The sequence below is a fragment of the Dermacentor albipictus genome, chromosome 8 (assembly GCF_038994185.2).
Source record: "Dermacentor albipictus isolate Rhodes 1998 colony chromosome 8, USDA_Dalb.pri_finalv2, whole genome shotgun sequence".
Taxonomy (NCBI): Eukaryota; Metazoa; Arthropoda; class Arachnida; order Ixodida; family Ixodidae; genus Dermacentor; species Dermacentor albipictus.
The window spans coordinates 92,535,880-92,550,851 of record NC_091828.1 but is presented as its reverse complement, the minus strand read 5'-3'; the positions used below and the strand labels follow the sequence as shown (position 1 = coordinate 92,550,851).

The 14,972-nt window shown below is 46.3% G+C and overlaps 1 protein-coding gene across 6 annotated transcripts in view; it reads right to left on the bottom strand.

The window, feature by feature from the left end:
• The window catches only part of LOC139048842 (BAI1-associated protein 3-like), a 567,324-nt gene that overhangs the window by 216,416 nt on the left and 335,936 nt on the right, over window positions 1–14,972 (bottom strand). For all 6 annotated transcript variants that reach the window (XM_070523709.1, XM_070523713.1, XM_070523710.1 and 3 more), the window contains exon 3: window positions 12,347–12,434. In XM_070523709.1, the coding sequence (XP_070379810.1) occupies window positions 12,347–12,434 (88 nt within the window). The remainder of the gene's footprint in view (window positions 1–12,346; window positions 12,435–14,972) is intronic.

The window sequence follows — 14,972 nt, the reverse complement described above, 5'->3', positions numbered from 1 at the left end:
TGAAGCGCCGACGAGGAGACACAAGCAGACGCCGACGCACACGCTAGCGCCTAAATCACCTCTCCCCACAGTCGGTGGCCCGGCCTCTCTGTCACTCACACCGCACGCTTCCACTGGCCAAACTCATCGCAGAGCGCTCGCGCCTTTGTTCCGGACCGCAGGCTGCCGTGCCTGTATGGCTCGAGGACGTCCGAGCCCTCGAGCCCGGTGCTCTGTTATTCCTCGTCGCTCACCGACTCGACTCGGCTCGGCTCGGCCCGGCTGGCAGCGCTTGTTTTCGTTGGCGCGTACAGACGCGGACGCCGCGCCGTCGCTGTCCTTTTCGCGAACGTCAGCGTGATTACGCGTTTCTCCGTCGCGTGTTCTCCTTCCTCATTTCGGCTGCCATGGCGCGCGCGCGGCCAGGCCTAATCGCGACCGCAATTGCGAGGCAGCCAGCCGTGGCCGAATGAGCCCTTTTGTGGGCGCCCTCTGAAGAGAAGCCCCGTGCGGCGTGCTCTGTTCCTCTCTCCGCCTGTGTCTCATTCCAGTGTGCGGGTAATTGCGCCTCGAGCAGTGTCTCTGGCTCTTTGCCTGATCAGTCACCCGTCCTTCCTTCCGTGCGGATCTCGGCGATGAAACGTTGCCCTGTTATCAATAACCCTCGGCATAAATAACACGGGATGGAGGCGACTGTGCGTATGTGTGTGTGCGTGTGCGTGAGTGTGTGTGTGTGTGTGTGTGTGTGCGTGTGCATGCGTTTGTGCGTTTGTGTGTGTGTGTGTGTGTGTGTGTGTGTGTGTGTGTGTGTGTGTGTGTGTGTGTGTGTGTGTGTGTGTGTGTGTGTGTGTGTGTGTGTGTGTGTGTGTGTGTGAGAGAGAGAGAGAGAGATCTTCTATACGGATCTCGGCGATGAAACGTTGCCCTGTTATCGATAACCCTCGGCATAAATAACACGGGATGGAGGCGACTGTGTGCATGTGTGTGTGTGTAAGAGAGAGAGAGAGAGGGGAGAGAGAGAATGGGAGAGAGAGAGAGACGCTGTGAGTAACGAGGAGCTGAGGTATGGAAGAGAGACGGCACTGTGCAACAAATTGTGACTGCGCGGCACTGAGCACTGCATGACATTGCACATTTATGTGTCCGACACTGACACTGTGTGTAAAGATGTGCCGCATTCCTAGAACGCGTGACAGCACCATGCACTATACTACACTGTTAAACCGTACTTGTTTTCTTTATTCTTATATTTCGTATCTCTTTTGTCCTTCCCTAGAAAACGGTTATCAGTCGGAGATACCATCTCGTTAATATTCGTGTCCTTAGTCTTTTTCTTTTTTATGCGCGACTTTCTTTTTTTGTTTATTACTTATTATTATTTATTTATGGTTATACGCAAGCAAAGGAATCGTCGTCCCCGTACGCTGACGATGGCTACACCTATTATTGGCACTTAAAAAGCACGAAATAAAAATATATACGTACTAGGAAAGATACGTGTAACTTCGAGCACAAATGCTCACAAAGTCAAGACGAAAGAAAATACTTAGGAGCACACGCTCGAGAACCTTGCGCGAAACGAGGAAGTTGCACGAGTTTGCTCAGCGCCGGCGCACCAATGAGAGACGCCCACAGTCACCGCACCACGGAGCTTTTCCGCCAATATTCATCCCTCGCGTCACTTTTACGTTACGGCGTTTTACGTGCCAAAACCGCGATCTGATTATGAGGCACGCGGTAGTGGGGCACTCCGGAAATTCCGACCACCCGGGGTTCTTTCACCTAAATCTCAGTGCACGGGTGTTTTCGCGTTTCGCCCCCCATCGAGATGTGGCCGCCGTGACCGGGATTCGATCCCGGGACCACGCGTTACTTCTCTCCGCCCTATTCGAAGCAGCTACACGCGAATCGCATTCGACGCTGTGAGTCCCGACGCCACAGAGAAAGCAAGGACAGCAAAGGCAGGGAGGTCAACCAGAAGAGCCCCCGGTTTTCTACCCTACACTGGGGGTGGGGGAAAGAGGAATAGAAAGAGGAAAAAGGGAGAGAGTAAACACTGAGTGCGTGTGAGAGGGAGCGAAACGCTAGTAAACGCAGGCACACACCTTGGTGGGATACCGTACACATCATCATCATCATCATCATCATCAGTCTGGCTACGCCCACTGCAGGGCAAAGGCCTCTCCCATATTTCTCCAACAACCCCGGTCATGTACTAATTGTGGCCATGCCGTCCCTGCAAACTTCTTAATCTCATCCGCCCACCTAACTTTCTGCCACCCTCTGCTACGCTTCCCTTCTCTTGGGAATCCATTCTGTAACTCTTAATGACCATCGGTTATCTTCCCTCCTCATTACGTGTCCTGCCCATGCCCATTTCGTTTTCTTGATTTCAACTAAGATATCATTAACTCGCGTTTGTTCCCTCACCCAATCTGCTCTTTTCTTATCGCTTAACGTTACACCTATCATTCTTCTTTCCATAGCTCGTTGCGTCATCCTTAATTTAAGTAGAACCCTTTTCGTAAGCCTCCAGGTTTCTGCCCCGTAAGTGAGTACTGGTAAGACACAGCTATTATACGCTTTTCTCTTGCGGGATAATGGCAACCTGCTGTTCATGATCTGAGAATGCCTGCCAAACGCACCCCAGTCCATTCGTGTTCTTCTGATTATTTCCGTCTCATGATCCGGATCCGCAGTCACTACCTGACCTAAGTAGATGTATTCCCCTACGACTTCCAGTGCCTCGCTGCCTATTGTAAATTGCTGTTCTCTTCCGAGACTGTTAAACATTACTTTAGTTTTCTGCAGATTAACCGTACACAAGTTTTGCTAAACCTGCCGAAGAAAGGTGTTTGGCATACTCGACTTACTCTCATCTAATGAAAGCCATAATCATTTCGCGGCAGGACATCTGCGCTGGAGTGGCTTTTTTTAGCATTCTTTTCTTCTACCTGTAATGATGGCGGCGTTCCATTGTACCGGTGTGCAATCCTTCGTCGTAGCATTTTCTTTTTTTTCCAAATGGTTCGTCGCTCGGTCTTCGGAGTCATGTCGTCCGCAGTTTCGCAGCTTCGAAAATCTAGTGATGTGGACCGGGCTGAAAGGGCATTACTAATGCATTTCCCATTATGCTGTGTGCGCGTTAGGCAGTCGAAAGAAAAAAAAACAGAGGTGAGGGGGAGGGATTTAGCCAAATTCGTTTTTTTTTCTTTTTCCTCGTTTCTATTATTCCCTTCCGTTTACCTCCCTCCCGTGCCTCGTGAACGTCACGGACAGCGCCCGAGTTGCTGAACGCCTAATCTGCACGAGAAAAAGAATGCAAATCGGGAAGGCTGGCACGGAACGCGTTCCTTATGTTTGAAATGGTTGACCAACGCCCGCCTCTGATTTTAGAGAGTGGGAATAAGCAATAAAAAAAAATAAACTGCGAGGTGAACCTAGGACTGACAGCAACGCAGGATCACACAAAGCGGTAGCTCCCATGAAGTCGCATTGTCCGTTTATGGTTTGCGGTTTCGTTTTGGCCTTTGCTTTTCATAACTGCGTGGCGCTGCACGAAAATAGACAATAGAAAATGGGATAGAAAATAGAATGTTTGGTGGAGCGCCATTCTGGCCATGGAATAGCAGCCCGACTAATTCGATGCAGCATTGTCTAAGCTACAGGGTTGGCCTCTGCTCAGTTGTCAAGTTGTCAGTTGGCCTCAGCTGTAGAGTTGTCTCGACCGTCTGTGAAGGTCAATTCACTTCAATTCAAACTTGTGTTTCATTAAAAAGAACAGTCGGTAGGAAAAGCTACTGTAGACTGCTTGAGAAAGGTCCACGGCTGCTACGACAACACATCAGGAGCAGTGACGCAGTAATTGCATGCAAATGGTTACACGAGAAGGCGTCTCTATACGCACAAATGACAACACCTAATAAGGACGTGTACTTTGCGAAACAATTGTTCTTTTTTTTCATTTAAAGCTAATATTGCCACCTGTCAACGCATAAACAAGAAAACGCAATGCACGCTTAAATAGGGATGCCTAATAGGTGAGTAGTTATATGTACAGCAGTTAACTGCGCACACCACAAAATAGAAGGCAAAGGAGCACTACGGTAAACAAAATTCTGCGTGACCTTCTAAAGCTTATCGATCGAAGTTTTACTGAACGAAACAAAAAGCCAAATGACGCGCAACAAATTTTCTTAATTTTGCAACAGATAAAAGGCACAAAGCCTCCTCTTTCTACAAGTCGAGCAAGTCTCAGGATCTCTCCGCCTTTTGATTTTTGTTTCAGCAGCGGCTACAACCGCGATCGTCGCGCGGGGTTCTAGCTTCACCCTCGGCGTTACCCCCTTTCAAAGTTCTCGGCTTCGGCATTGTCATAATCTCATTTTATTTTTACCCGCACAGTGTGCTGAGCGAGCTCACGGACGTGAGGTCGAGTAAGGTGACAGCTGCTCTACGAGCAACCGTGTGAAAAAAAAAGAAAAGAAATTGAATTTCCAGACGGCGGCTTCGAGAAAAGATGGAGGAGTTGAACCGCGGCGAAAAAAAAAAAGAGGAAGGCAAAAAAGAGGAAGTGGGAGGACGCAATTTTTATCGATGAAAAGAAACGCGAGCAGGACGAAGGGTCTGCGAATGAGATATTGACCGATTGATGGATAGACAGGTCGATCCACGGGCATTCTTTAACTGCGTGAGTGACTGAGTGAGCGAATTCTCCGAACGGCTGAAGCGTGTCGGCCAAAGTTTTCCTCCCGTAGTGGAAACTCTACGGACGTCAGTCAATCAATCAACCAAAAAAGATTTTATTAATCCGACTTATTTAAAAAAGAAAGGTATGCCGGCACGACACCAGAAATCTTCTCAGAGTTGTGCAAAAGGGTCATGAATGAAGAAAACATCGCTAAGATATCGCAAGCGAACACACAAAGCAGGTGCCTGAACGAAAGCGTAATTGAAAACAGAAGTATGTGGCTCAAAAATATGAAGTTCTAGCTTTAGTCCAGAGAGTACCGGAAACGACCGTTTCAAACAAGTTCTGTCAGCTTGTTACGCGCCCAAGTGCAGCAGCAGACACACCTCAATACAATAACTCTGTCGAAGAAGTCAAAGCATCGATCAATTTATCTATCGATAGCCATCATCACGACCTAGATCAGCCGTTTTCATTCAAATAATTAAATAACGCACTCGCATCGGCGCCAGCGGCAGGACCTGACGGGGTCGCATATGCTGCACCGAAAAACCTGGGTCCCGTGGTCACAAAGACTTTGATAAAATTACCGAACGATGCGCGGATATCGGAATTGTCTTCCTTCTTCCTGGTAAAATTGAACGAGTGGTTCCGATACTGAACCCGGGTAAAAACTCCTTTATCGCTTGATTCTTTCTGCCCTGTCAGTTTGACGAGTTGCCCGTGTAAACTTATGGAAAAGATTACGTACGCTAGGCTTCAGTGGTGGTTAGAATGCACCAACGCACTACCCCTAAATGTGACCGGCTTCCGCAGGCTCCGGTGTACGATGGCTGCTATTTTACATCAGGTTACAAGCGCAGATCACGAGAAGAGCTCTGGAAGAATCACTATTGCAGTGTTTCTAGACATAGAGCTTGCGTTGACACAGCCAGCCACGCTCACGTACTACATGGCTTAATTCAGTTGGACATAACTGGCCGAACACTGAGATGGATTGCGGATTTCTAAAGAGACAGGAAAACCTTAACTGAAACTGCTGATGGCCAAAATACAGATCATAAAGTGAATCAAGGTATTCCGCAGGGTCGCGTACTCAGTTCATTCCTATTTGTGTTATGGCTGAGTTACCCCATATGCTGCGTGTTACCTTGTATTACTCAATATATGCAGACGACATGTGCATATGGGCATCTGACTCGAGTGCTCAAGCCACTTAGTAAAAGCTACAAGCTGGTCTAACATTAATTAATGATTTTTTTTAAAGCAGAGGTATGATTACTACATATGAGAAAACTGCTGTACTTCCTTTTACAAGGAAATGCCTAAAGAGGTTCTAACTCGTGCTAGACTCTCAGCGTCTGCAACTTGTGCGACAACTACTTGGGTATCTTCATAGACAGACGGCTATTATGGGCTCCTAAAATAAAAGCTTTATAGCAGAAAGTCAACTCCCTAATCAACATTCTTCGTCAATTTGCTGGAGTGAGATGGGGTAGTTCAACCTCTTCCCTATTACGCGTTCAGTCGTCAATCATTAGACAAAAAATAGCATGCTCTCTGCTCATCTGCTACACGGGAAAAATGATTAAACCTAATGCAAGGCCCACCTGACCATGCGTTACATGTTCATGTTTGTAGAAGTGAAATTGAAATACCCAGTTCAAAGAGAACGAGTAATATCACTTCGGAAAAATGTGCAATCGCACCTTACATAAATTTACAAATAATTTCTGAATTCATAAAATTAAAGCTGAAAGATTTCTAGGAGCCAAATAAGTAACGTAGTAAAATCACCCAACAAATGTATAATTATAATACTTTAAATCAGTTGCAGAGCCTTTGCAAGAACTTAAATAAAGACATATTTGTAAAAAAAAAATACTTAAATTTCTTGATGCCGACTAGAAAACACGCACGATAAAAATAGCAATTTCTGCAATTCTTGACTCGCCCTGGTTGCTTCGTGGCTGTGATGTTGAGCCGCTAAGCATGAGGTCACCGGATTGAATTTCGGCCCCGGCCGCCGCACCTCGGTTGGGGGCGAAATGGGAAAACACCCGTGTACCTAGATTTAGGTGCACGTTAGAGACCCGTCGGTGGTCCGAATTTTAAAAACACTACGGCGTGTCTCATAGCAAGAATTTGGTTTGGACACGGAAAACCACATAATTATTTTCTTTTTTTTGCAATTCTTAATGAAGATACTTTTCTCTCTCTCTCTCTCTCTCTCTCTCTATATATATATATATATATATATATATATATATATATATCAGCACTTCTATAATCAATTTCAGTTCAATTCAATTCAATTCAGTTGCCAGTATATACCGCAGGCTTTAGAACTCTGCCCACATGCGATGCATTCGAGCTTGAGAAAATTTTAAGCAAAGGCAGTACTGCAGTCGCGCACATTTAACTTCGAACGCTCATAAGCCATAAGAGGAAGCTATACCTCGGGCCCAACTCCAACGCGACCTGTTCAAATACATGTAAAACGCAAAAAACGCTTTTCCTAAATAACCCCTCGGCCGAATTTAATTAAACCTGTTGCATTCGAGAGAGAAAATTAAATTCTAGCTGCTGTTGGAAGCGGAATATCGATTTAGTGCCTGAAGTTTGTTAAAAATATTTCTTTAATTTGAAATTTAAAGAAAGAAAGGAACGAAGTTCACAAATTCATAGCTCTCCTTCAAGAACAGATATCGCGGTTCTGTAAACCACGTCCATTAGATCATTCAAAGCGGAACATGCGATATGTCAATTTAGATATTACGTGAATTTGTTACGTTGTGTACAAGGGTTCTGCAAAACCTGCATTTACACATCACCAATTTTTCTGAGATTCATGTGTGAAATAGCACTTTTGTCCACTTTAGATGTACTACCACGTGTAATTCACGCAATTGTGATACCGCTTTCTATTGCTGAGTTACGGAATTGTAAACTTGATAGTTTAGTTTTCCAAAAATTTGCAATTTCTGCCAATTTTTAGTAAAAGAATTGACGACCTATATCAAGAATTTTAAACCAACAATCACTAGATTTTAAAAGTTTGTTTTAAATCGAAGAAACCTCGTCAAATTTGGAGCAGTGGTTGCCGAGAAAAACGAATTCTCCTTTTACAAGTATTTAGATAAGAGCACCCGAGCTAGAGCTTCCTCTTAATGCTCTTCCATTTCCACTAAATTTTATCTCTGTGGGTCTCGTTGTCCTTCCAGTATACAGCTACAGTGACAGCCTATACCGATTCTTAGAACGCGCTTGTGACGTTCCAGGGCGTTTGCATACGTAATTACCTGTATACACTGTAACCAACCCACACACGTGATCGCTAACCTGACGCCTCTAGTCCAGAAAAACACTAATCCAGGTGATTTGTTACGTTCACCCAGGACCCCGCAGTTGCCTTACCTAAGCATCAAGACGGGCAGAAAACGATAATTGAGCAATTATTCGCAGAGTTCACAACCAAGCTAAAACGTTACAGTTTCGTCACTGATTACACTTCAAATGCATCCCATTTTACAATAATTTTAGCTCAGTTTTATGCACAGTTATTTTTGTACACTACTGAAACATGAAACATAGCGTATAACGCCAATTTAGCGCTTTCAAGCACCTGCTCTACAATTGCTTAACAAAAACCTTAGTTCAACGACGCACAAATTATTTGACTTAGCGCGCCTGCAGGCTATAATGTTTCCCACAGTCTCCCGAGACAGCGGGCTAGATTCTGCTCCGATTCTCAAAACGCACTCGTAACGTTTACAGCAAACGCTGTAACTAACCCTGAGACTTTGATCTTTGTCACCACACCAATCACACCTTTGCCCTTACTTTTCCCAATTATAAACAATGCGCATTGTTTAGATCAGAAAGGACGCCGGGAAGACGTTCTGCAGATCTCGTATATTGTACATCAATTCAAAGATGAAGACGATTCAGTTGACTGTTTAGAAAACTCTTAATTGGGCCAGGAACGTTCCCCACACGTGACCCATACCGAGCTCCCCCTGCCCCCCCCCCCTTTTTTTTTGAACGAATGTGAACTTGGTCAAAAGGGTGTTTAACTGGGCTAGTTGTTTCATCCTTCGAGGATTGCGGCAGCAGAACTAAGGGACTTGTTGTCACGTGCAGTTTTTCCCTGGACATTGGGAAAGAGCGTTTCACGGCCGCGTGATGCTCTCGAGCACTCGTTCAAGCAATCTTTGCACGAGAACTGCAATTAATTGCCCCCCCCCCCCCACACACACACACTTCGCATTCCTTTAGGCCACAAGGTTCCCCCCATTTCTAATAAGATTTGATCCCAGTAGCTGTTACATTTCTCACAATAAAGTGGGCTATACACTGTGCGCCATTCGTAAAGCGCGCTCGAAGTTCTCCGGGACCACTTGCGTACGCAGTGTGCTGCAAATGCCATAATCAACCCGCAAGATATTAACTTCGCCTACACGTCGTCCATACTACGCCCCTTATTTTCACTCACTGTAAGCAAGGTGACCCGTTTAGCACACAGAGTACACCGACAGAACTTGCTACGAACCTCGCATAACGCATCACAATGGGAAGAAAACGAGGGCTTAGTAATTATTTCAAAAAAATTCATGTTCAAAAACCAGAAACGTTAAGCTTCCGCACATGTTCCCGCTAACGTGGGCCCTACTTCCACCTAATACGAACATGGTGCCACGTACAGTTCTCGCTCGAGACTGGAAAACGTGGCATTTAACGGCCGTGTAACGCTTTCTAGAACTTGCTTACGGGGTTTCTCTTTCTTTCTTATTTGCTCAGACCCGCAATCAGCTGACGCTTTTGAAGCTTTGTCGAAACACCCACCCATCGGATGTGTGGGTGCTTCGATTCCCTCGAGATGGTATCTTCGCGGCATGTCTACTTCTTTCAAGAGATCAGGCAAACTTCCTACGTATTTCACAAAATACGCTCGTAAAGCTCTGGCATTCTTGCATAATTATTTACCGCAAACGCTGTTGTAGCTAACCTACACAGTTGAAACTTTCTGTAATGGACAACCGTAACATGGCCCCGTTATCGGTAAGCACAGAAATTCCTCCATGAAATGGGCCTGCATGCTTATATTTAGTCTCGTACTGACGTTATGCCGCGTGGTAACCCAAGTGAATAAAAAAGAACTACAGAATTTCTGCCTTCTTTTTTGGCTCTCCCGGGGCATCAGGAAGCATTGTAAGCGTTTCGTGCAACTCCTCTCAACAGGCATGAAAACATGCGCTTATCAATGTTCATTTAGCCCCCTAACGTGCCTCCCCCCCTCCCATTTCCTCTAAGTGTAAGATTGATGAACGACGCAGTTCTCTCAGAACACCGTGAAAACGCGCATAAAATGTTTCCGAGCCATTCTACATAGGCGCTCGATAAGCTGCTCTTCCGCTGGTTCGCTCTTCCGCTCAATTAATTATGTCGCCGCTATCTGCGCTGTGGCGCGGAAAATTTACGCGAAGCCGCAGTCGACAACTGCGTGGGTAACGGCGGTCACCGAAGGCGCAACACAAACTGCAATACGCGACATCGGGTAGCGCAATGAATTCGCTACTGTTCCTGAACGTGTAAGATGGCCTGAGCACAAGCCCTACCCCTACCCTACCCCTACCCTACCCCTACCCTACCCCTACCCTACCCTACCCTACCCTACCCTATCCTACCCTACTTTACCCTACCCTACCCCTACCAAATACTACCATACTTTACCCTACTTTACGCTACCCTATTCTATCCCGTTGAAATCAAGAAAAAGAATGTGCATGGGCAGGACATGTAATGAGGAGGGAAGATAACCGATGGTCATTAAGGGTTACGGACTGGATCCCAAGGGAAGGGAAGCGTAGTAGGGGGCGGCAGAAAGTTAGGTGGGCGGATGAGATTAAGAAGTTTGCAGGGACGGCGTGGCCACAATTAGTACATGACCGGGGTTGTTGGAGAAATATGGGAGAGGCCTTTGCCCTGCAGTGGGCGTAACCAGGCTGATGATGATGATGATGATGATTCTATCCCTACCCTACCCTAACCTACCCCTACCCAATACTACCCTACGTTACCCTACCCTACCCTACCCAACGACGCCGCGCCAGCGATCATCTGTCTATAGACAGGGCGCGTCGACTCCGCGTGCAGTGTGCAGTTGAGTCGACCATTCGTATCAGTTCAGCGAACCAATGAGATCCCCCGTGGCGATCCACGTGACGACTGCCCTAGGCAACGCAATGCGCGCCGCGTCGAAATGTCGCAAGAGGCATCGTTTGATGCTGTGCGATTTCAGCGTCGGCCACACTGGACCGGACCTGCGGTCGTTGCCCGTTCGGAACGGCTCCTGCAAAAACTTCGCGCTTCGGATTCCGTTCCATGATCGCGGAAAAAATTACTGGTTTCGGTGTGATTCTGTCTTTGTTCTTTTTTTTCGTTTTCTTTTTCATTTCTGGATCGGTTCGACACCCTGCTTATCACGCTTCTCTGTTCGTCGGCGTGCGCGGAATGCGCAATGCCTCACTACGCAGCGCCCATACAGAGAAGCCCACTTTGTTCGTAATTTTCAAATAGCGCAATGATAGTTTATTGATTTTTTCTTGACTTTTCATTTAGTGCACTCATTTGATTTATTTGATTTATTATAACCTTAAAAGGTACAGGGAGGGGGGACGCGAAGGCGTTAGATGAGGCAGGGGCTGTAAAAAGGCGGTATGACTTACACGAAAGCAAACACCAATTGCAGAAGAGAAATGCAATAGGGATGCATGAATAACACTTCGTTGGTATGTAATCATTGCAATGAAAACATAGTCAAATGATCTAAAACTGAACACAAAGAATGGTTAGTCAGTAAGGCAACAGTAACACTCGTTTCAATCCGAAGAAGAAGGATTCGGGGAAAGGTGCTGCTAACAGCAGGTAATGTTGACGATGACCTGTCGAGATAGATCAATTGCCTGTATCTCGTTTTGTGAGATGTATACACATACAAATATACATTTAATTTTTTTAATGTTTTTCTACGGAGCAACAGACAGCGATGTATTTCTAATTTAGGTTTGTTAGTCGCGTCTTTTTTGCTGAAGCAATCAATAATTATTACCACGAACTCATAAACTTAGTTGTAGAGTTACTTATTGTGTTTTGGAAGTGGCGCTACAGAACTAGTTAGCAGTATTAAGAGCAATTAGTATTAAGCGTGATAGTGGTAGCAGTAGTAGTAATAGTGTTATATTCTTCTCCTTGTTATTATTATTACTATTAGAAGTAGTAGTAGTAGTAGCAGTAGTAGTAGTTGTAGTAGTTGTAGTAGTTGTAGTAGTAGTAGTAGTAGTAGTAGTAGTAGTAGCATTATATAGAAGTAATTAACAGTAAGTAAGTATAAACCAGGACAGCAGTTAACAGTCGTTAAGAAAGGAATAATTTCTTGATTGCAAATACTCATTTATAAAAAAATGTATAAATTTATTGAGTCACTCCTTCTCTACATCAACAAAATTAGCTTTACTGCGACTGTAGTTTATGGGCGGTCGTCTCCACCCATTCCAGTGTCGTAAAGTGTGCGGACCGCATCAAATTTCCAACACGAAGCGTTCGCCACGACGTCCTAAGTAGTTGCCATACCTACTATCTCATAGCACGGTAAATCAGAGCAATGCCACAACTGACCTCTCGTGATGCCTGCAGGCGCCGATTCTCCTGCTTCCACGAGAGGGCGGTGAAGTCTTCGAAGAAGCCGCCGTCCGAATCTTGGACCCTGCGCAAGCGACAGAGAAAGAGATTCTTTAGTGGACGATTGAAGCGCTTGTCTCATCGCACGCCTCGTATGCTACTCCATGGGACAAACGTGACATACAGAATCACTCGAGAGAGAGATAGGCTAACGGGAAGATGGAGTCTCGAAGCGATCGACAGTGGTCGTACAACAGACGACTCAAGCTGCAGCCAGGAGGTCCCGATACAGTCTTTGACTATGGGGCCTCCTCATGCATACTACGCACATGCAATTATCTGTATTTTTACTAATAAATAAATTATGAAATTATAATTATGAAAGTTTTGAGGAAGGTTGTTTTTTTTGTCAGGGCGTTATGACGACCAGTGTCCTCCGCTCCACAACAACGTTATGGCTCCTGGATTAGAGATCATTGACGGTTACGAAAATACTCGAAGCGTGGCCACATGCCTCGCGAAGCCCCAGAAAGGGTTAGGTCTATTACAGCATTTCCTGAAATCGACCAACCTCAGTGAGCAACTGTAGTTTGCTGTTACCAAAGATTCTAGACAGAATCTTTGGTAACGGTAAATCCATGTCATACTGCCGAATTAATAAAAAAAGCATCTCTCTCATAAGACACACGCACGCCTAGGATCGTACACTCTGCTTCATACACATAAGTAGGCCACTCTGCGAAGTCTCAATGCTCCCGTTCTCTCAATGGTCCCCGTTCAAGGCCAATAAGGAAAGTCTGACACATATGAAATAAAGGTATGGGCACGCATCGTCCAATTCGACGTAACATTAAGGCTCGCACTGTCGTGGCACAAAATATGACGCGCTTTCTACGTGAAAGGCCTCGCGGGCCCGAACCTGTTCTCCGTGGAGACAAGCGGAGGGACACGCGTCTACGACCACTGGCCGCAGCGCAGCGCCTGCGCTCGCGACCAAAAACATAGTGCGTCGCGTACCGGAAGCATCGAAGGTTCCGGAATGACGTGCGACTTCGCGCAACCTTACGGTCAACAAGTCGCACTTTCTTAACGGATATGAAGTAGGTTATTTCGCATGAAGCGTCGCAGATCAAAGGAACACATCTGCGCTCCTAGCGGGGTTGAGTGACACTTCTGTGGCCGCACTACTTGTGCATAGGCTCCGCGGCATTCCCTGCTACGCGTGAAACGGAGCGCAGGTGTCTCCCAATCTGAGCTGCCAAATCAACGCCCACCATCGAAGGAATTGCCATCAGTGGTATATAAGGTTTATTTACTCTAACCATGGTTTATTCGGAAGTGTCACACACGATCGGCGTCGCAATCTTTCACCGAGACGACAGTTGCGTTTCGTTGACAACCCCGCGGGCAAGCTAAACCGAATCTGCAACAAAGGGCTGCTTTCTTAAGTGACCCGACGTTTCTTAGCCGCCCACTTCGAATGGTTTAGCTAAAAAAATATATTGGAGCCAAAAAGAAAAAAAGGAGGGGGGGGGGCGGGGGTAGAAGAAAGACGGGCGCATGTCGTGGTTTATTAAATTAAAGGTCCGCCCGGTAGGCATTGACGGAGCTCCGCGCCTCCTCGTGATAGAGTCGAGCGCATTCTGCGAAAAGACGGTGATTCTTTTGTCGTGTTTGCCTCCACGCGCCTAGATCAAAGGAGCTCGGACCGAAAGGTGCGTGCGAAGCCAGAACTTCGACCGTAAAGTGCGAATTGCGTGTTGAACGCATTATATATGCGCATAATGATGTTCCTCGACACTAGCTATGTCTGTCGGCACGTGGGCGCAAGTCGTGATCTGTTCGGCTTTCGTTTCTCTTTTATTTATTTTTTCTTCTTTCTTCTTTTTCTCCCCATCGCCATCCCCGGAGGAATAGGAATGATTTCCTCAGCTTCCCCTGCGCTATAGCTTTGCGCAAGACACCCAGCCTAACTGTGTCTTTATGTGCACAGCTACGTTTTTTTTTTTTTAATCCTTGCTTCGTCTATGCCAAATGTCAGCAAAAAAAGAAAAATCGAATACGGCCGTTTGCTTGGAACACCACCGCTTCTTTAGCCGTTCGTTAAACAGTGAAAGCTCGTTAATTCGAACTTCAATAATTCGAATTTATGGATAATTCGAACTGTACGATTTGGTCCGGCCAAGCTCCACAGAAGTCTATGTATTAAAAAGTCCGTTAATTCGAACGCGAGAAGGTTCCCTCACGGATAATTCGAACTACGCTCGCCTGGCACACGGCCAGAGAAACGCGCCTACTGCCTACACACAAAGCTGTATTGCCTCCGAAACGGAGAGAACGGCGAGAGAAGGCAAAATCGGAAAAAAAAAATTGGAGGACGCTTAAGCTTCGCCTTCAAGAGTGGGACGCGGCAGCGTTCCCGTCGACCCGCCAAGGGGTATAAGACAATGCGCTACGGCACAGCGATCACTGACGATGCGCCCCGCATCGGACTTAGCGCCCACCTATCACGCGGTGAGCGTCGAGCAACGCAGCGTTCGGCGCGGCAACGAAACGTGCGCCTGAGCGAACGGAACGAACCAAAGAACTCGGTGTCTCAGAAGGGAAACGATCTACGCCCGCC